This window comes from Girardinichthys multiradiatus, chromosome 10, assembly GCF_021462225.1.
Source record: "Girardinichthys multiradiatus isolate DD_20200921_A chromosome 10, DD_fGirMul_XY1, whole genome shotgun sequence".
NCBI classification, from domain to species: Eukaryota; Metazoa; Chordata; class Actinopteri; order Cyprinodontiformes; family Goodeidae; genus Girardinichthys; species Girardinichthys multiradiatus.
This window is the reverse complement of record NC_061803.1, coordinates 795,828-817,454: the sequence shown is the minus strand read 5'-3', so window position 1 is coordinate 817,454 and position 21,627 is coordinate 795,828. Positions and strand designations below refer to the sequence as shown.

General features: G+C 42.8%; 2 protein-coding genes across 5 annotated transcripts; one reads left to right on the top strand and one right to left on the bottom strand.

Annotated features, from left to right (window-relative positions):
• Positions 1–3,210: 3,210 nt before the first annotated feature.
• atpaf2 (ATP synthase mitochondrial F1 complex assembly factor 2) lies at positions 3,211–20,741 on the top strand. 4 transcript variants are annotated; one of them, XM_047377377.1, is made up of 10 exons: positions 3,211–3,283; positions 4,994–5,162; positions 15,120–15,176; positions 15,287–15,331; positions 16,120–16,268; positions 16,567–16,664; positions 18,507–18,587; positions 18,701–18,813; positions 18,894–19,009; positions 20,321–20,741. In XM_047377377.1, exons 2-10 carry the CDS (start codon positions 5,126–5,128, stop codon positions 20,456–20,458), a joined length of 834 nt encoding a protein of 277 aa, XP_047233333.1. In that variant the 5' UTR covers positions 3,211–3,283; positions 4,994–5,125; the 3' UTR covers positions 20,459–20,741. The 4 variants fall into 4 exon arrangements, with proteins under 4 accessions (XP_047233333.1, XP_047233331.1, XP_047233330.1 ...); XM_047377375.1 differs by having other exon boundaries at positions 4,994–5,183; XM_047377374.1 differs by lacking the exons at positions 3,211–3,283; positions 4,994–5,162 and adding an exon at positions 7,919–8,021.
• Positions 5,377–14,755, bottom strand: gid4 (GID complex subunit 4 homolog). Its single transcript, XM_047377379.1, has 6 exons — positions 14,291–14,755; positions 13,903–13,962; positions 7,465–7,572; positions 7,288–7,389; positions 7,067–7,197; positions 5,377–6,579 (listed from the first exon to the last, which is right to left on the bottom strand). The coding sequence occupies exons 1-6, from the start codon at positions 14,477–14,479 to the stop codon at positions 6,516–6,518; spliced, it is 654 nt and encodes a 217-aa protein (XP_047233335.1). The 5' UTR covers positions 14,480–14,755; the 3' UTR covers positions 5,377–6,515.
• Positions 20,742–21,627: the final 886 nt, after the last annotated feature.

The following is a 21,627-nucleotide window of genomic DNA, read 5'->3' as shown; positions in this document are numbered from 1 at the left end:
CTCTGCATCCATCAATGTCATCTTGTGTTCTGACTGATGTTGGAATAATCTCAAATTTCTTTTGTTCAAGGCTCTCCTCCTACAGAAACAACAACAACCGCATGAAACACTGATTCATGAGGAAACCATCACAGTCCTGCATATGAAATCTCCTTTAGTCGGACCTAATACTTACTGGAAAAGGTGTGTTTCAGTGTGAAGTTTACCTGGAGGGGGAATCTGAGCCCAAACAATGAGGACCGATTCATTCATGCTCAATGCTACTACTACTAATAAGAATAATAAGAAGAAGTAGACAACTTTAAATCTTAGGCTGGATGTTCAGGGTGGTTCTCCTGCTGGAAGGTGAACCTCCACCTCAGTCTCAGGTCTTCTGCAGCCTCTTAACAGGGTTTCTTCCAGGATTGTCCTGGATTTAGCTCCATCCATCTTCTCATCAACTCTGACCAGATTCCCTGTCCTACATCATGTCTGCTGTGTTTCTTCATGATTTTATTTATTCAATAATGTTCTCTAATAGACTTCTGAGGCTTCATTAATTTAATTTAGGGGTTATAGATGAAAGGACACATTTCAGATCTTCCTTCCACATCACAATTATTGTGTTGGTCTGTTAGATAAAAACTCAATAAATACGTTGAAGTTTGTTGTTGGAACACAAACTGAAATGTTGGTCCTAGAGTCTAGTTCTCCCTTATCACTATACCTCCACCGCACTTAATCAGAGCATTAACACCCAGAAACAGACGTTGGGACAAGAGGACAGATGTTTTATTCATAGGGTGGTGCATCAATCAGGAAATACACCTAATCCCACTAATATCACAGAGTAAGTGTGACTTTGGATGGAAAGCCAGTCATACAAGGATGGGCCAAAGTGCGTTACATCATCTGACATGGACGGGCCTTACAATCCCGTCTTTGTTTCACTAACCATGAAACTGGCCGTCTCATCTTACTTTTCCATTTTCCCCGGACACTTACAGGAAAACATTTGCAGTAAATAATCCTTCAGACGTAAATATCTCTCATCTTTTGTTCTATACGTTTTAATTTAAACACAATAAAAGATAGAACCATTAAAACTACAGACAAGGAAGTGCAAAAGTTTTTTTACTGTTGTTGATTTGCTCATGTTAATTTACACATTATTTTATTATTTTAGTGTGAGTTTTTATTTTTACATTTCCCACTTCAATTTATAGGAAAGATAAGGTCTGGTTCCTGAGAATATAAAAGTGAGGACGTGACAAGAGGCTCGTGAGGGTTCCTATCCCTTGCAGGATAAGTTTATTGCACAAACCTGACCTGCAATCAGAAACAGCTTGAGATCTTTTTCTCTCCATATAAGGACGTTTCAGGTGTGTCTTCAATTCCAGGCTTGAGAAATAACAGGAAGGTTTCTAGGTGTTTGTATTGGAAGAAAGCTGGTTGGTAAATCTAACTTTTATTAAGTTATATTTCCTCGACCTAATCCTGCAGGAGGATATTGTAGAAGTTTGACCAAAGGCCATGATGATACACACAGAAAGGTGAAGTAAGAACATCAGAGCCTCTAAACCACTTCCCAAATACAGGAAAAGATCTCAGAGAGCATATAAAGCACGGCTAGAAAATCAGATCATTTGCAGCTGATTAAGATCTGTCATGTCAGATTGTTACCAATGACTCACTTCCCTTTAAACAAAGAAACCAGTTTCTGACTGTAAATAACTCATCATTTATTTGTTTCTATTTTAATGAAACGGCTTTCAGAAGTTTAGCTGGGTTTGGCAGCTGATGTTCTGGGTAATGAGAACCTATTGTCCAGCTCCTGTTTTAGAACGGTGGGTCTCTGAGAACCCAACTCAGAGATCTCCACCAAATGATGGTGGTGATTCTTGCAGAGGGTCCTTACAATGATGGGGACATTCATGTTTTACCTCCTGGGGGGGGACGCAGTTTAAAATGAACTGCTGTTGTGTATAAAATGAAGTTGACTGCACAGAATTTAGTCTTCAGAGCAGAAAACAAACGACTGTCCTGGAAAAAGCCCCAAAGGAAGTCATCTGTTCAGAACCAGGAGAACCATCTAAGATGTCCTTCAATACAAATACAAATGCATGCCTACATTCAGTAATGCAAATGTCTCATATTATGTGTAAGACATTATCTGATGATCCAAAAGAATAAAATATATTAACTGCAGATAATTATATAATTATTGAGCAGAAGATACTCTGGTCAGGTGGAACCATGACAGAACTTGTCTGATCTTTATGTCTAAATTTGTTAATTATGATGGCCTAGTCAAAGTCCAGAGCTATGTCAACCGAGAACCTGTGACAAGACTTGAACATTTATGCTCACAGACATTCTTCATCCAATGTGACTGAGCTGGATGAAGATGAAAGATGTTTTCAGGAGCAGTGTTTTTGGAGCACTTCCTGGATTGGTTGCTGTCTGGATGGGTGAAGGGGATGGTTAGTATTTCATCCACATGAATGGAAATGAAGAATTTCCCTCAGATCTGTGTGAAAAGTGTCGCCATGGTTGTTCAGCGGTGAAGGTCAGTCAGCAGCTCCTGCACTTTGCCAGAAGATCACTCTACAAATATCACCTTCATCTTAATGATATATGCCTCAGCTATCCCTAAATCTCATGACACCAGTCCTGTGACGTCCCTGCAGGAACCTTTCCTGTTAACAGTTAAAATTCTTCTATTACCATGCACTAAAAACGACCAACCTCTTCCAATAAACTCAGAGCAGAACAGAGGAAGGGAAGAATACGCTGTTCAGTTACTCCACCAGATGGCAGCACAGGGTAATTACGGTGAGGAAAATAAGTATGTGAACACCCTGCGACTTTGCAAGTTCTCCCACTTAGAAATCATGGAGGGGTCGGAAATTTTCATCTTAGGTGCATGTCCACTGTGAGTGACATAATCTACAAAAAATCCGGAAATCAAAACGTATGATTTTTAAAATAATTTTTTTATGTGTTACTGCTGCAAATATGGGTCCATTCCTCCACACAGATCTTCTCCAGATCAGCCAGGTTTCTGGGCTGTCGCTGAGAAACACGGAGTTTGAGCTCCCTCCAAAGATTTTCTATAGGGTTTAGGTCTGGAGACTGGCTAGGCCACTTAAGCAGGGCAACCTTCCATGCCATGCATGACTTTAAACTATGACGTCTTAGTGTATTACCCACAGTAACCTTGGAAACAGTGGTGCCAGCTCTCTTCAGGTCATTGACCAGCTCCTCCCGTTCACCGTTCTTAGGATCACTGATACGCCACTAGGTGAGATCTTGCATGGAGCCCCAGTCCGAGGGAGATTGACAGTCATGTTTAGCTTCTTCCATTTTCTAATAATTGCTCCAACAGTTGATCTTTTTTCACCAAGCTGCTTGGTAATTGCACCGTAGCTCTTTCCAGCCTTGATTAGGTCTACAATTTAGTCTCTGGTGTCTTTGGACAGATCTTTGGTCTTAGCCATGTCAGTAGTTAGGGTCTTTCTATGGCTCAGTAGGAAGAGTAGTCGTTTTGCAATCACATGGTTGTGGGTTCAATTCCAGGTTCCTCTTGCCATATGTCGATATGCCCCTGGGCAAGGCACTTGACCTCAAGTTGCCTACTAATCTGCATATCGGTGTATGAATGTGTGAGCGTTAGTGAGTGCTATTGGGTGAATGTGGTCTGAATGACTGGAAAACACTATATAAGTTCAGTCCATTTACTGATTGTGTGGGATGGACAGGTGTCTTTATGCAGCTAACGACTTCAAACAGGTGCTTCTAATTTAGAATAATAAGTGGAGCGGAGGTGGACTTTTAGAGGTGGACTATGGCCAGAATTTTGCTGATTGGCAGGTGTTCAAATACTTATTTGCAGCAGTAACACACAAATTATTTAAAAAATCATACAGTTTGATTTCCGGATTTTGTTTTTAGATTATGTCTCTCACAGTGGACGTGCACCTCAGATGAAAATTTCCGACCCCTCCATGATCTCTAAGTGGGAGAAGTTGCAAAATCGCAGGGTGTTCACATACTTATTTTTCTCACTGTATACAGTCTGGTTTCTGTCTACACTGACGACAAACAATGCTTGTGTGGTGAAAAACAAACCTGTCCATCACCACAAACACCACCCTGACAGTAAAACATGGTGATGGCAGCATCATGATGTAGGGAAGCTGGTCAGAGATGAAGGAAGATGGATGGAGCTAAATCCAGGACAATCCGGGAAGAAAACCTGTTAGAGGCTGCAGAAGACCTGAGACTGAGGTGGAGGTTCAGCTTCCAGCAGGACAAACACCCTGCTGGAGAACATACAGCACATATATTAGAATGGCCTAGTCAAAGTCCAGACCTAAATCTAACAGAGAATCTGTGGCAGGATTGAAAACTGATATTCTCCATCCTATCTGAGATTGAGCTGTTCTGCAAAGAAAAATGGGTAAAGGTTTCGGTCTGTAGATGTCCAAAGCTGGACGAGCCAAACCTCAAAGACTGGACCTGCAGCGAGGTGGTTCTACAAAGGTTTTCTTCAGAGTAAGGATCACTTTCCTTCCACTTCAGGACACCCTACTTTCTGTTGGTTTTCAAATCCTAATAAAACACATTGAAGTTTGTAGTTGGAACGTGAAGAATTGAGGAAAAGGTTTTATATAAGAGGCCACTCACTAATGCCTCTGGACTATTTATCGTCTACATTTCCACAGTAAACAGGAAGCAGGTCTCCTCTCACCATATTGCTGCTACCTCCTGCAGTCAGTGACACAGTGCTCCATCACTCTTAAAACACAGATCATTAGGCCTATACTATTGGAAGAAGATGGAGGATGTTTCAATAGGACTGTAGTTTCTAATTAAGCCTAATTACCTAGAGAGGCAGCCCCAACCACTGATGCTATCAGGAGACCTCAATGTTTGCACCGCAGAGAACCGAAGCAGGATTTATCAGAGAAAATAACTTCATCTCAGTCTTCTGCTCATCCTTCTCCTTCAGGTGGACTTTTTCTTGGATAAAAGTGTCTTCTCTGCTGCCCCTCTTGCACCAGGCAGTTCAAAGGTCTTCACTGTGGATGGAGATGTGCTGAGGTCCAAGCTGAACTGCTCCTTCAGATGATGAGGCCTTTTGATGCAAAACAGTGGCGTGCAGCACATCCACCCTTCAGGTAGCAATTACCCTACTGGAGGTGACTCTCTCTCTCTCACACACACACACACACACACACACACACACACACACACACAGTGCTGTAACCCCCACCAGATGGCAGTGCAGTGCACCTATAGTCCTGTGGCAACTCCTTCAGGCTTCAGTTCTTCCAGCATAAATGCAGATTTATTCAGGGAAATATATAGAATGAGGATAAAAAGACACATAAAGATGTTTTGAATTGTTTCTTTGTTCACTCTTTACAGTCACTCCAACCTTAAATCCCAAACAGCCCTCAGATGTGTCACGCTGCAGGCGTGGCAAGCTGTGAACACCATGGCACCATCACAAGGAAGAGAAACATGATCAGGGAGGGGGTTTGTTAACAGACAGTTTAACAAAAATAGTCTCTTTAATGAAGATACATCTTTTTATATATTATAGGAATAGAATAAAACTTCACCTCTAATGTTTGCTTTCTCTAAAGTGTTGCATAGCTGAGGAAGGATAAATGTAGTAAGGAGGAAATCAACCAAATGCTCTTAGTTTAATGCTGACTGTAAAATTCCCTCCTTTTAATACTTTTATCAGATTGTTTTGGCTCGAAACGTCACTGTTATAAACCTGACCTGCTTTAAAACCCTAACTGTAAGCATTATAGTAACACATGTACAGGAAACTCAGAAGAAACAGAAGAAAATCCACAACAATCCTATATGAGAAGAATCTCCAAAAGCAGCTGTATGAAAACGGAGAAAAGCTCATTTAAGGAATCTCCCAGATTGTACCTAATGTTTTTAAAAGTGCCACTCGCTGCTCAATCAGTAAAATATGAAAATATTCTCTTGGCAGACCAACAACCTTAGCTTAAAAATACTCTGTCACTTTTCCATGGACTTCTGTCCTGCTTCTCCTCCAGTCAGACTAGCTGGTTTCTGTCCAGAATCGGAGCGGACTCCTCAGAAGAATCCTTGTCCAACAGCAGTTCAATGTGTGCAAAGCTGGAATTGTTCCTATTGGCAAACCAGGAAGGGAGGAATCCCACCAAGGCTTAGAAAGTGTCTGGATAAACGAAGCCAAGCGTTTTAAAACCAGACCTTAAAACAAATGAAGGGGAACTCTACAGGAACCACACCCAGTCTATGCTGCTGGTTCCTGCTTCAGGAGCCGCTTCTGGAAAGCACAAAAGCACATCCCACCTCTTCTGCTTGCATCCATACATTCACTATGCTCATTTAGAAAACGTGAGCGTTTGCAGGTGTCCCAAGCGTCACTCTGGTGTTGCAGGTTGGTGTCCTTTTTCTTCTCAGCAACATCTGCAGACCTTCTGCTTTTCCATCAATAGAAAGATCCTGGAAGGTGACGGCGGTCACCGGAACTCATAGATGGCTGCACTGTGCTCAGGAACATGAGTGAGGTTTAAGGACTGGTACCTGGACAGCAGAAACAACACAGTAAATATTAGAACCTGCGCTCTGCACGGGTCCACATGGCTGAAGTGGAGAACCACTAAAAGAGATGATGGAAGTAAGTCTCCTCCTTTCTAAATGAAAGCTATTTAATAGCTATAGAAGTGGAATTGAAAATGTCCACTTGTGTCCAGGACGGGTCACACCAGGTTTTAACTTCTGCCTCACGGTTTTTCCTGTCTGCAGCTGAACCACATATTTACATACGCTGCATAGAATAACATAATGCAGCTACATTTGGTGCAACCCACCTTAAAAACTCACTTCCCGTTTCTGTGCTTCATTTCTGCATAATCCTGTTACACCATGTTGTCTATCTAGTGAATTTTTAACCATCACGGTGATTTTACCCTATTTTCCCTGCTGTGAAAAGAACTATATTAATAATATTGGTAAATACTGGTTATCAGCCCAACCTTTATCCCATAATAAATCCTATTTAAGCTGTTACCATTCGGAGCTCCTGTGGTAGTAATAGCCCTCGATTGTTGCTGTGGACTTCTGGAAGCAGATGTAGTAGAAGCCGGCAAAGGAAGCACCGCTGATGTCTTTGATGGTGTGGTCAGGAACCAGAAACTGCTCCTGAGGGAGGAGGAACGTGGAGAAAACAGAAGAACCATTCATTTATTGAGGCAACCTGTACACACCTGCAAAATTCAAGCAGTGACTTACTTTCCACCTCATGAAGATATAATCAGAGTTCTTCAGATCCTCATAGTCGAACTCATCAGTGTTGAAAGTCTTTGCGTACTGGTAAAAGGCCTGGAACTTCCCCTGAACAGAAAAACTTGCTATGATTCGTCTGTTTGTTGCTCATTTGTCCTGTAAAAATAAAAGATTTTATGGTACCCAGTGTTTACGATCCACATCTTCATCTGCGTCCCACTTTCGAGTGAGAAACGGGCGCTTCCTGCTGATGATTTCTCCAGCGAAAAACGTCGTCAGTGTTGGATATTCCTACAGGAACAAGCAGATTAAACAAGTCCTTCAGTTTGTTGTCCATAAACTCATCTTCCCTCACCAGGATCACAGGGGGCTGTTGCTCATCTGCAGTAGACAGCAGCCCAGTTCAGAGTCACCAATTCCCTGTCATGCATGTTTTCACACTGCAGAAGAACAATGTCGTTCCTGGAGAAGACCTTCTTGCAGCCACGGAGCTTCCTCTGCAGTCCACAGTTATTATTCTCCACCACATTCATGTTGTTAAACCCATTTGAAATGCGTGTATTGTGTCGAGACATTACAACCCAATAGATGCTGATTATTTGGAACTTTTTATTTATTTATGAATTCATTTTGAGTTCTTGCAGGTCTCTCTATGCTTGGGTTAGGAATATACCTCTACATCTCTGGACCACCTGGAGACATCCTGAGTTCTTTAAAGCTCTCTGTGCTCTGCTCCACAGGTAACAGCCAACTTTAGCTTTCTAGTTTATATGACTTTAGCTGGGGACATACCAACAGAACATAGTCTCAGAACTTGGGCTGGCTAAATGTCTGGTTCACTCCCCCATAAAATGAAAGAGATGCAAATAAAATATGTTGAAGTTTATCCCACAGGTAGACGTGGTTCTGATAGTGTGGACTGTGTTCTTTGTTCCACTCATGTGGAGAAAAGTCCTGTTAGCTTTTGTTCAATATGTGAAAGATTTGGTTTATTTCAACAAGGTGCTTCATTATTTACTGTATTTTAGTCACTTTTTATGATTATGGGACCATAATTAAATAGTCTGTGTTATGCCCAGTGCTGTTCCAGCAGTTAAAGGAAAGGATAAACCGCATTTCATTCAGGAAGGAACGAGAGATGAACAAGTTCTGGTGTTAAATGTGTGAATCAACCCCGTAACAGAAGCTAAAATCCTTGTAGAGATGTTGCTGAAGCTGGTAGAGTTCAGTTCAATTCAATTCAGTTTTATTTATATAGCACCAATTCACAACACATGTCGTCTCAAGGCTCTTCACAACAGTCTGGTTCATACATTCCTATTAATCGTAATCATTGAACAGTTCAGTCAGATTCAGTTATTTATTCAAATTGGATAAAAAGTTTTTCTATCTAAGGAAACCCAGCAGATTGCATCCAGTCAGTGACTTGCAGCATTCACTCCTCCTGGATGAGCATGTAGAGACAGTGGACAGTCACTGGTGTTGACTTTGCAGCAATCCCTCATACTGAGCATGCATGTAGCGACAGTGGAGAGGAAAAACTCCCTTTTAACAGGAAGAAACCTCCAGCAGAACCAGAACCAGGCTCAGTGTGAGCGGCCATCTGCCACGACCGACCGGGGGTTAGAGAGAACAGAGCAGAGATACAAAGAGAACAAAGAAGCACTGATCCAGGAGTACAGAGTCAATGTCCAGAGAGAAACAAGTCCTGCACCAACATGGGCTGAAGCCTGTAACAATATATCTATATACACTCACCGGCTACTATATTAGGTCCACCTGTCCAACAGCTCGTTAATTTCTAATCAACCAATCACATGGCAGCAACTCAATGTATTTAGGCATGTAGACATGGTCAAGATGATCTGCTGCAGGTCAAACCGAGCATCAGAACGGGGAAGAAAGGTGATTTAATTGACTTTGAACGTAGCATGGTTGTTGGTGCCAGACAGGCTGGTCTGAATATTTCAGAAACTGCTGATCTACTGGGATTTTAACGCACTACCATCTCTAGGGTTTACAGAGAATGGTCTGAAAAAGAGAAAATATCCAGTGAGCAGCGGTTCTGTGGGCCTAATGCCTTGTTGATGCCAGAGGTCAGAGGAGAATGGCCAGACTGGTTTGAGCTGATAGAAAGGCAACAGTATCTCAAATAACCACTCGTTACAACCAAGGCATGCAGAAGAGCATCTCTGAACGCACAACACGTTGAATGGGCTACAGCAGCAGAAGACCACACTGGGTGCCACTCCTGTCAGCTAAGAACAGGAAACTGAGGCTACAATTCACACAGACTCACCAAAGGTGGACAAAGAAGATTGGAAAAACGTTGCCTGGTCTGATGAGTCTCGATTTCTGCTGCAACATTCGGATGTTAGGGTCAGAATTTGGTGTCAACATCATGAAAGCATGGATCCATCCTGCCTTGTATCAACGGTTCAGGCTGGTGGTGGTGGTGTAATGGTGTGGGGGATATTTTCTTGGCACACTTTGGGCCCCTTAGTACCAATTGAGCATCGTGTCAACACCACAGCCTACCTGAGTATTGTTGCTGACCATGTCCATCCCTTTATGACCACAGTGTACCCATCTTCTGATGGTTACTTCCAGCAGGATAACGCACCATGTCATAAAGAACGAATCATCTCAGACTGGTTTCTTGAACATGACAATGACTTCACTGGACTCAAATGACCTCCACAGTCACCAGATCTCAATCCAATAGAGCACCTTTGGGATGTGGTGGAACAGGAGATTCTCATCATGGATGCAGCCGACAAATCTGCAGCGTCTGTGTGATGCTATCATGTCAATATGGACCAAACTCTCTGAGGAATGTTTCCAGTACCTTGTTGAATCTATGCCACCAAGGATTAAGGCAGTTCTGAAGGCAAAAGGGGGTTCAACTCGGTACTAGCAAGGTGTACCTAATAAAGTGGCTGGTGAGTGTTTCATCCCCTTTTCAAATGTAACTGTATAATTATTGAGAACTACAGTAAATACTCTGTATTATTTTACTTGCAGGTTTGAAACAAATAAACGAACGGACAATGAAAGTGAAACACCTGTCATTTTAGTGTGGGAGGTTTCATGGCTAAATTGGACCAGCCTGGTAGCCAGTCTTCATTGATTGCACATTGCACCAGTAAGAGCAGAGTGTGAAGGTTCAATTACCAGGGTAAGAGCACAGTTTTGCTCAAAATATTGAAATGCACACAACATTATGGGTGACATACCAGAGTTCAAAAGAGGACAAATTGTTGGTGCACGTCTTGCTGGCGCATCTGTGACCAAGACAGCAAGTCTTTGTGATGTATCAAGAGCCACGGTATCCAGGGTAATGTCAGCATACCACCAAGAAGGACGAACCACATCCAACAGGATTAACTGTGGACGTAAGAGGAAGCTGTCTGAAAGGGATGTTCGGGTGATAACCCGGATTGTATCTAAAAAACATAAAACCACGGCTGCCTAAATCACGGCAGAATTAAATGTGCACCTCAACTCTCCTGTTTCCACCAGAACTGTCCGTCAGGAGCTCCACAGGGTCAATATACACGGCCGGGCTGCTATAGCCAAACCTTTGGTCACTCATGCCAATGCCAAACGTCGGTTTCAATGGGGCAAGGAGCGCAAATCTTGGGCTGTGGACAATGTGAAACATGTATTGTTCTCTGATGAGTCCACCTTTACTGTTTTCCCCACATCCAGGAGAGTTACGGTGTGGAGAAGCCCCAAAGAAGCGTACCACCCAGACTGTTGCATGCCCAGAGTGAAGCATGGGGGTGGATCAGTGATGGTTTGGGCTGCCATATCATGGCATTCCCTTGGCCCAATACTTGTGCTAGATGGGCGCGTCACTGCCAAGGACTACCGAACCATTCTTGAGGACCATGTGCATCCAATGGTTCAAACATTGTATCCTGAAGGTGGTGCCGTGTATCAGGATGACAATGCACCAATACACACAGCAAGACTGGTGAAAGATTGGTTTGATGAACATGAAAGTGAAGTTGAACATCTCCCATGGCCTGCACAGTCACCAGATCTAAATATTATTGAGCCACTTTGGGGTGTTTTGGAGGAGCGTGTCAGGTGATTAGCAAGACACTCAATAAAGGAGTAGTTCTGCAGGTGGGGACCACAGACCACTTCTCAGTACCGATGCTTTCTGGCTGATGTTTTGGTCACTTTTGAATGTTGGTGGTGCTTTCACACTCGTGGTAGCATGAGACGGACTCTACAACCCACACAAGTGGCTCAGGTAGTGCAGCTCATCCAGGATGGCACATCAATGCGAGCTGTGGCAAGAAGGTTTGCTGTGTCTGTCAGCGTAGTGTCCAGAGCCTGGAGGTGCTACCAGGAGACAGACCAGTACACCAGGAGATGTGGAGGAGGCCGTAGGAGGACAACAACCCAGCAGCAGGACCACTACCTCCGTTTTTGTGCAAGGAGGAACAGGAGGAGCACTGCCAGAGCCCTGCACAATGACCTCCTGATGATGGCCTGACGTCCACAAATGGGGGTTGTGCTCACAGCCCAACACCGTGCAGGACGCTTGGCATTTGCCAGAGAACTCCAGGATTGGCAAATTCACCACTTGCGCCCTGTGGTCTTCACAGATGAAAGCAGGTTCACACTGAGCACATGTGACAGACGTGACAGAGTCTGGAGACACCGTGGAGAGAGATCTGCTGCCTGCAACATCCTTCAGCATGACTGGTTTGGTAGTTGGTCAGTAATGGTGTGGGGTGGCATTTCTTTGGAGGGCTGCATGGTCCTCCATGGGCTCGCCAGAGGTAGCCTGACTGCCATTAGGTACCGAGTTGAGATCCTCAGACCCCTTGTGAGACCATATGCTGGTCCGGTTGGTCCTGGGTTCCTCCTTATGCAGGACAATGCTAGACCTCATGTGGCTGGAGTGTGTCATCAGTTCCTGCAAGATGAAGACATTGAAGCTATGGACTTGCCCGGCCATTCCCCAGACCTGAATCTGATTGAGCACATCTGGAACATCATGTCTCGCTCCATCCACCAACGTCACGTTGCACCACAGACTGTCCAGGAGTTGGCGGATGCTTTAGTCCAGGTCTGGGAGGAGATCCCTCAGGAGACCATCCTTCGTCTCATCAGGAGCATGTCCAGGCGTTGTGGGGAGGACATAAAGACACGTGGAGGTCACACACAATACTGAGCCTCATTTTAACTTGTTTTAAGGACATTACATCAAAGTTGGATCAGCCTCTAGTGAGTTTTTACACTTTAATTTTGTGTGTGACTCCAAATCCAGGCCTCCATTGGTTAATAAATTTGATTTCCATTGATGATTTTTTTGTGATTTTGTTGTCAGAACATTTAACTTTGTACAGAACAAAGTATTCAATTAGAATATTTCATTCATTCAGATCTAGGATGTGTTATTTGAGTGTTCCCTTTATTTTTTTGAGCAGTGTATATATGCCCTAAAAGACACATTACACTTGGTAAATTAATTTTTAGAGACATCTCATCTGGTCTGATGAAGCCTTTCACCATAATGACCACTGAAGCCTGAGAACATCATTCCATCTGTGAGATACAGAGGAGGCAGCATCATGCTGTGTGGGTGTTTTGCTGCAGGAGAGACTGGTGGACTTCACAGAATAGACAACCTTATGTGGAAATATTAAAGCAGCATGTACCAGAGAGGGCCTGCCAAGATGGGACATTACTTCCATGTCAGGCAGGAAGTACGTTGTGTTCTGCAACACAATAACTTTGATCTCTCTACAGACCAGGTTAGCTGACAGGTTTTAATGGAGAATCATTTTTTGGTGACAAGTTAAAGCTCTAATTATATTGATGCTTTATTTAATGATGGTATTTTCTAGCTGACAAGCTACAGACACATCAGACAGAGTGCGTTGTCAGGGCCTTCATTACAGTGACGTCTCCAGGACCACCTAATCAGCAGTTCCCGAGATTGTCTAGAGAGAACACCGTTTGTATTCATCAGTTCTGTCTGCTTTATTCCTGCCATCCTGGAGAAAGAGATACTTTTCCCTTCCGATGTTAAGATTTTGCCAGAACTTCCTCCCCTTCTGCTGATATCTGCCTCAAACCAACCACCAAACACCTGTGTTGAAAGACAGATAACGCTGTGGCTGGCCCTTAGTGAAACGATCCCCAGGGCCAACACGTCCCAGCCTCGAGAGACACTGGTTTGACACTGAAGGACGCTGCTGGCATGTAGCACTTGGACGAGCGAGACAGAAGCTTTCTGGTACCCAGATGGGATTCTTTAGAATACTGCAAATATATCATCATCGCAATATCAGTGTGTGCAATGTTCTTATCGCAAAGGGATTGTTTAGAGTGCAATAATCGTAGGCTATATCGTGTTAAAAACTTGCATTTATTAATTATAATGTAATATTTATCGAGCTGGAAAGAGTCTCAGGGCAGCACATGATGGAAGCACAGATGAGAAAGAGAAGAAAATAGGCAGATTTGGCATCTGATATCATCATAATATTCACGAAGATTTTCTAATTTATTTAAAAATGCAGCTTTCTGTTTGCACATATGAAAAGAAACTGGGGAACTGAAGCAGCTCTTGGGAATTTATAGAGAAATACTCACTTCTGTCAATCCTTTTATCTTCAGGTAGCCACACAAGTAGGAATCCTCCATGGTGACATGCTTTGGGAGGAAAAAATACAAGATTTTCATTCTAATCTTTTCATATTATTTATCGATCTAAATCATCTGCATGAACATGAAGACCAACCTGAACGCCACTGTTGTTCTTCACATAAATACGAGCAACGTTTAGTAGCATTAAATAGTTTTTAAGACTAATCAAATGGTGTGTTTTTTAGTTGCGAGCAGTTGTTAGCTTATTTTTGCTCTGCTACACCCTCAGACAGGCCAGGACGGATTTATTTTCTCCAGCTGTCAGTCATCACATCACCAGATGCCTGTCACGTCTTCACTGAGACATTAAAAGGTTAACATTTTAGTTCCCTACCTGCAAAACAACCTCCACGTCGTAAGAGTTCCCTTTGCTCTTCTGGTGGCCCCTGAATTTGGAGCCGCTGTACAGGAGCGAGGTGACGACGCCCGGCTGCTGGGTGTTTATCGGCGGCGGCGGGATAAGCGAGACCGAGGAAGTGAAGGCCGCGGGGGAGTCGCTGAGGTATCCAGCGGGGACGGGCATGGCTCCGGCTTCGCTGGCTGTGCACCAACCGCAGTCAATAGCCGTGCACGGAAAGGACTCCACTCGCTTCTAGAAACAGCTAAAGCAGCGCTGGGTACGTTCAAAAACATTCAAAAAGCCATTTACGTCCGCCACCGCATAGTTTCCCCGAGAAGTAAAGTGGACTTCGTTGCTGCGCTGTGAGCGGGAGCATCAGCCTCTCTGATTCGTCAAAGGAATTCACTTCGCTAACATCGTAAACGATCATTGGATGAACATGCGGAAACGTTTTCGTGAAAATGTGAGTGTAGTTTATTTCCTGCTGGGTCAAGGTTCTACAGAGATACTAAAAGACTACACATCCCTTCACGTAAAATCCTCTAGGAAGCCGTCTGTTAGAGAAGGTCACACGCGTGCTTTTGAACGCAGAAGCTGCTGTTATACGCGGCCAAAAAATAAAAACAGCATAAATTAGCATAGCTGCTTCATAGCATTAGCAGTTCACCTTAAAATACAGTTGGTCCAACAGGACCGCGCCATTTTAATTGAGGAACTTACAGTTGTCTGCATCTTTATCCGCCACAGCACTGCTTTACATTAAGCTTCACTATGTTTAAAAGTATTATTAGACTGAAGAGCGGTGCTATTTCTTTTTGTAAAGTGTGTCCAAGACATCAAGCCTTCAGGGGTACGCTGAAATACTCCACCGCCTCAGCAGGTAGGATAATAATTAAACTGAATAAAACTGGGCAGATGATACATTTTTCTGTTAGCCTGACTTGTGTCGTGTGTCTCCAATGTTTTTTGGTTTTTTTCGCTCTTTACTAGATAGGAAGAGATTTTATGAAGATGTCAGTATATCCCAAGGTGAAGGTAAGCACAAGCAATGTACAGTTCCTTGATTAATACCTTCCTAAAAAGTTGAGCCTCCATCCCCAGTTTCAAGTCTGTTGCAGCCTCTAACAACTTTGCTTCCAAGATAACCCAGTGTTTGGAATCTGACTAGCTTCCCCATTCCTGCTGAAGAAAAGTATCCCCACAGCATGATGCCACCACCACCATGTTCCACTGAAGGGATGGTGTGTTCACGGTGATGTGCAGTGTTTGTTTACCATCACACCTAGTGTTTTCATGTAGGGCAAATAGTTTAGTTTTGGTCTCTTCTGACCTGAGCCGCTTGTTCCCCATCTTTGCTGTGTCTGCTGCATGGCTCTATCTGCTTTTCCATAAAGACCAGGCTTGTGGAGTGCAGGACTAATAGTTGTACTGTCAACAGATTCTCCCTGTTAGTTGTGGATCTCTGCAGCTCCTCCAGAGCCAACATAAGCCTCTTGGCTCCTCCTCTGATTAATGCTCTACTTGTCCAGCCTGTATGTTGCCAGATTTACTAATTAGGTGACCTCTGAAGTCAGTTAGTTGCATTGGATTTCATTTGAGTTATCAGACTAAAGGCCACTGTATTATTTTTCTTTATATCTTGCAATCATATACTACTTTGTGTTGCTGTCTCATCAAATCCCAATAAAATACATTGAAGCTTGTGTTTGTAACATTGCAAGATGTGAAAAATGTGAAGGGTGAAAATACTTTTCCTTTCCTCACACATTAATCCGCTGTACATCAATATCTGTTTTATAATCAAGTCTTAAATAAAATTACAGGTGGTCTGTATGAGGTGAACCTTGACAGAAGGAAGTTAAAGACTCCCAGTGGGAAGTTGTTCACCGTGCCAAATGAAGCCCTGGCCATTGCTGTGGCTACGGAGTGGGATGCTCAAAAAGACACAATTAAGTTCTACACCATGCATCTGGTACGGCCTCCTATCTGACCTGGACTCGTGTTCACTTCTCAAGCTGTTACTGTGGATGTTGTAATATTTTTCATTGCAAATGTATATCTTTAAAAAAAGACAATGTGTCATTTCATTTGTTAGAAACAGAAAAAGTGACCAAATCTTCCAAAAAACTCTTAACTTCAGTTTTAAACATAACAGTCAGTTTATATCCTCAAAATACTCTAAGCAAGCCTGGTACTTGGAATACATTAGATGAAATGTACATGTAGAGATGGTCTTTTTCCTGCATTGATGATAAAAACCTCCTCTGCAGACTACTTTGTGCAACACTGCTCTTGATAATCCCACTCAGCGCAACGAAGACCAGATGATCAGCGCTGCTCTGAAGTTTCTGGAAACAGACACCATTTGGTATGCTGTTCTTTTACGTTGTGTGCAGTATCTTCCTAACTTCCTTAAGAAGATGTTTTCTTACCTAATGCTTCAGTTAGACTAGAAGTTAGTTGTCACTGTAACCAAAATTCTGATGTTTCTGCATTTCAAGCTTAGTGATAGATCTCATATGTACATAATCTCACTGGAGCTATGATTATTTTCTTCTGATGTCAGGTTCTGGCCTCTATTGGTATTCCTATTTTGTAGTACTCAGAGTAATTGTACTGGTTGACATATCTGGATGCCTGCAGCATTTTAGCCTCTGGGTTGTTTTATCACGCAGTCATGTTGTTGTAGTATTTGAAAAACTTGGTTTGGGAATGCTGTACTAAACTAAGAAGACCTTTCCTGAAAAGATGTCAACAGATCGAACAGAACAGAACAGAACAGAACGAAAGTAGAAGTTCTAGACATTTGCTTCCCTGGAACAGGAGCGATGTGAGGTAACATCAAGAAGAAAAGACATCAGCAGTGTCTTTAGGGAAGCAGTTAAAGCTGTCAACAATATGGGATGGGTTAGAAGGCCACTTGAAGTCCATCATTCTACAGTAAAAAATAATTCATCAGTGTTAAAACATGTAGAACGTTTTCCAGTCCTCCCAGTAATGGATGGCATCATGACTTTAGTTTGCATCTGAATGAACAAGAAGACCTCTGGGACAATGTGGTTCAGACAGATGAAACAGGAGCATGTTGTGAAGAAACCAAGCTCAGTATGAGGGCTGGGCATTTATCCTGTTTATCGTTATCATGAAAATTTCCTTATTGTGATAAGAAATGTGGATTTAACAAAGATAAATTCCCATTAATGATGACTATTGTCGGGATTGTTACCTTTACTATTTTCTCCACTGGTGGTTCCATCAGCGCATCAATAAATATCAATACATTTATAAATATGATTAAATGCAGTTACTTTGTGCAGTTTAGTGCTAAAAATCAAACTTCTTCATGTAACTGGTGGCCTGAAGAAGCTCATTTAAAACAGCAGTGGTGGCCAATCACAGTCAGGCAGTTACTAAAAAACACTAAAAAGAAGTCATAAATACTTTTTTATCATCACCTGTATTACCACAATAAATACTACAGAATATCATGATAAAGGGTTCACCCACCCCTGTAAGCACCTTATTTCAGCTGTCAAGCACGGTAGTGGAGGGCTGATGGTTTGGGCTTGTTTCTCAGCCACAGGACCTGAGGAACTCACCCGAGGCAGTCATTCTGTCAACCAGAAGCTCCTTTGTAGACCAAGCTGTAATCTGCCTGACAGCTGAAGTTTGACTAGAAGAGTGTCGTCTGAACCGGTGGTTTTCAACCCATGTCCGCAGGCCCGCTGTCCTTCACGTTTTAGATGTTCCTCTGCTCCAGCACAGCTGAAGTAAATGATTGCATTACCTCCTCAACACACCAAGAAGTGCTGCAGAAGCGTGTTAATCACCCATTTAATCAAGTCAGGTGTGTGGAGACAGGGACACCTACAACATGCAGGACACTGGATCCTGAGGAACCAGGAATAAAACCAACAAAGCAAATGGCCAGATTTGCCCACAGCAACTGATGAATACAGGCAGACTGCTTGAAGTTGCTGCTACTAAAGGTTGTTCTACAAGCTGTTCAATAATGGCATGGACCTTTTCACAAAGCTTCTCCGTTTTAGCTTCTTTTTAGTTTAATAAAATAATCCCGGGGTTGGATCTGAATGGGTTTTTCTGCCCATGAGGTTAGATTTACATTTAAAGAATTAGAATAGTTCAACGTTTAGTTGCAAAGATTCTATTATATTAAGCTGTGACTTCAGACTGCTTTCTGTGTTTTCAGCTACAGAGTAGATGAACCTCCAGGTTTGGTTGAGCTGCAGAAGAATGAGTGGGACCCTGTGCTGCAGTGGATTGAGAACAGGTTGGAGATAGTTTTAGTTAGACTCCAGGATTATTGGCTGGTGTTGGAGACCTGCCTTTTCTGTCAATGAAGATGGAATAACTACATGTGTTAATCTTTATTTCACTCAACAGATACAATGTCACTATCGGGTCCTCATCAAGTATTTTAGGTCCAGAGATACCAGAAGGAACTAAAGACAGGTTCAGAAAGCACCTGAGCTCCTACACTCTCTGGTCCCTGACAGGTAAAATATCAGTACACTAACATCCAGATGCCCTTTGAAGAACTGGGCCCTGATGTGCATGTGTGGTTGCTCCTGTGCAGGGCTGGAGTTTGTGATCACACAGCTGAAGTCCTTGGTGCTTTCACTGGGAATGATCGATAGACATCTGAGTGTAGAGCAAGCGGTTCTGTTGTCCAGACTGGAGGAGGAGTACCAGGTAGGAATGACCCGATACATGACGGTACAAAGTTTATTCAGTTATTGGTCATGTTAATATTTTAGTGCCTTGTGATTTTTTAAATCAACAATATTTCTTCAGGTTTTTAAAAGTTTTTCAAAGATTTGTTGGGCATGACCTTTCCTGCTTTCCCTTTAGTTTTGTCCGGAACCGGAACATTTTTAAATAAATGTTTTTAAGCCACTTCAATATAATTCCGCCCTAAAAAGGCTTCTGAGCTTGATCAATGAACCTTCAAGCAGCTAGCAAAAGTATTTACACCCCTGAAACCTCTTCACATTAAAACCACAGACTTCAATATATCCTCTTGTGATTTCATCTGTTAGACCTACACAAAGTTGTAAAGTGGGAGGAAAATTATATTGCATTAAATAAAGAGACAACCAGGAGCCCCATGGTAACTCTGGAGGAGCTGCAGAGATCCACAGCTCAGGTGGCAGAATCTGTTGACATAACAACTATTAGTAATGCATTCCAACTCTGGCCTTTCTGAAGAGTGGCAGGAAGATGGATATTACAGAACAAAATCAAAAAGAAGTCCTGTTTGCAGTGTGCCACAAGCTATGTAGGGGAGACCACAAACATGTGGAAGAAAGTGCTCACAACACACTCATGCAATGCCCACAGCAGACATGGTGGTGGCAGCATCATGCTGTGGGCATGCTTTTCTGCAGCAGGGACAGGGAAGCTGTTGATTAAGAGTTGATGGGAAGATGAATGGAGCTAAATCCAGGACCAACCTGGAAAAACACCTGAGACTGGGGTGAAGGTTCACCTTCCAGCAGGATGACCACCCTAAACATACAGCCAGAGATACAATGGGATGGTTTAGATCAGAGCATACTGAGGTGTTAGAATAGCCTAGTCAAAGTCCAGACCTGAATCCAATTGAGAATCTGTGAAAAGACTTGAAATATTAAAAATGATTTTCCCTCCACTTCAGTTATGAACTACTTTGTTTTGGCCTGTCACATAAATACCCATAAACCACATTAGTGTGTGGTTTTAAGGTGACAAAATATGAAAGAAACCGGTGAGATGAAACCTTTGAACAGTACTATAGTACTTAACAGATTGTAGTAACCATTTCCTTGTATAAAGCCTATTTCTGCTTGCCTGGCCTCCTTCAGTAGAACAAAGCTCTGGAGGTTGACTGGCTTTGCAGCTTCTGTCTCAGGTCATCTTTGAATATCTATGTGTACTGGTCTTCTGGTAGAAAGTCTCCAGCTGGTGTCTCTGTTTATTCTCATCATGTTCTTTATTTTTCTTGGTTTTCCTCTGTCTTGACAGATTCAACAGTGGGGAAATGTAGAATGGGCCCATGACTACGACATGTATGAACTGAGGGCACGGACGGCTGCAGGAGCTCTTTTCGTTCACCTCTCATCTGAAAGCTCAACCGTTAAACACAAACTAATGCAGGACTGAGGATGATCAGGATCACCCGGTACCTCAGAGAGAAACGGCAGCAGAAAGTCTACCCTGAAACATCCAGACCATCTGTGTCACATGGTTCTGTAGCAGGACATGCTGAGCAACCCAGTACTGGATTGTTCTTCTTAGACGTGACACATCTTAGTGAACCGTCAAGTCATCTCAGCCCAGTATTTCTTATTTGTTTAAATGTAGCAGCTGTCAAAGTGTGTATCTTCAGTTTCTGATGGGACATTCTGGACATTTTCAAAATAAAGCGTCACCTCAGTAAATAATACGTTTATTGATAACCTCTGTAGGTTGATTTCTTTTATAAAAAACTTATCTAATGGTGAAATGTGTTTTCATTCAGCATTGTGTTTCTCCTTGGAAGCTGAAACAAAACAACCACTAATCCCACCTGAAGTTGGAAACTTCCAAATGGGAACTTTGGAAGTTTCACTAATATATAGCCTGAAAACCTAATATGGCTGCTGTACATATAAAAGGGAGATGCAGAAGTTAATTTTTCCACTTTTTTTTTTTTTTTTCTGCATCTTCGAGATACAGGGGTTGGACGATGAAATTGAAACACCTGTCATTTTAGTGTGGGAAGTTTCATGGCTAAATTGGACCAGCCTGGTAACCAGTCTTCATTGATTGCACATTGCACCAGTAAGAGCAGAGTGTGAAGGTTCAATTACCAGGGTAAGAGCACAGTTTTACTCAAAATATTGAAATGCACACAACATTATGGGTGACATACCAGAGTTCAAAAGAGGACAAATTGTTGGTGCACGTCTTGCTGGCGTATCTGTGATCAAGACAGCAAGTCTTTGTGATGTATCAAGAGTCACGGTATCCAGGGTAATGTCAGCATACCACCAAGAAGGACGAACCACATCCAACAGGATTAACTGTGGACGCAAGAGGAAGCTGTCTGAAAGGGATGTTCGGGTGCTAACCCGGATTGTATCCAAAAAACATAAAACCACGGCTGCCCAAATCACAGCAGAATTAAATGTGCACCTCAACTCTCCTGTTTCCACCAGAACTGTCCGTCAGGAGCTCCACAGGGTCAATATACACGGCCGGGCTGCTATAGCCAAACCTTTGGTCACTCATGCCAATGCCAAACGTTGGTTTCAATGGTGCAAGGAGCACAAATCTTGGGCTGTGGACAA

Excerpts from the sequence above, each read along its gene's own strand:
- atpaf2 (XM_047377374.1), top strand. The coding sequence starts at position 7,934 with ATGCTTGGGTTAGGAATATACCTCTACATCTCTGGACCACCTGGAGAC. Across the intron at positions 8,022-15,119 it reads CTCTGTGCTCTGCTCCACAG|TGTGTCCAAGACATCAAGCC; the intron begins GTAACAGCCAAC and ends CTTTTTGTAAAG. Across the intron at positions 16,269-16,566 it reads AGTTCTACACCATGCATCTG|ACTACTTTGTGCAACACTGC; the intron begins GTACGGCCTCCT and ends CCTCCTCTGCAG.
- gid4 (XM_047377379.1), bottom strand. The coding sequence starts at position 14,479 with ATGCCCGTCCCCGCTGGATACCTCAGCGACTCCCCCGCGGCCTTCACT. Across the intron at positions 13,963-14,290 it reads ACGTGGAGGTTGTTTTGCAG|CATGTCACCATGGAGGATTC; the intron begins GTAGGGAACTAA and ends TTCCTCCCAAAG. Across the intron at positions 7,198-7,287 it reads ATATCTTCATGAGGTGGAAA|GAGCAGTTTCTGGTTCCTGA; the intron begins GTAAGTCACTGC and ends CTCCTCCCTCAG.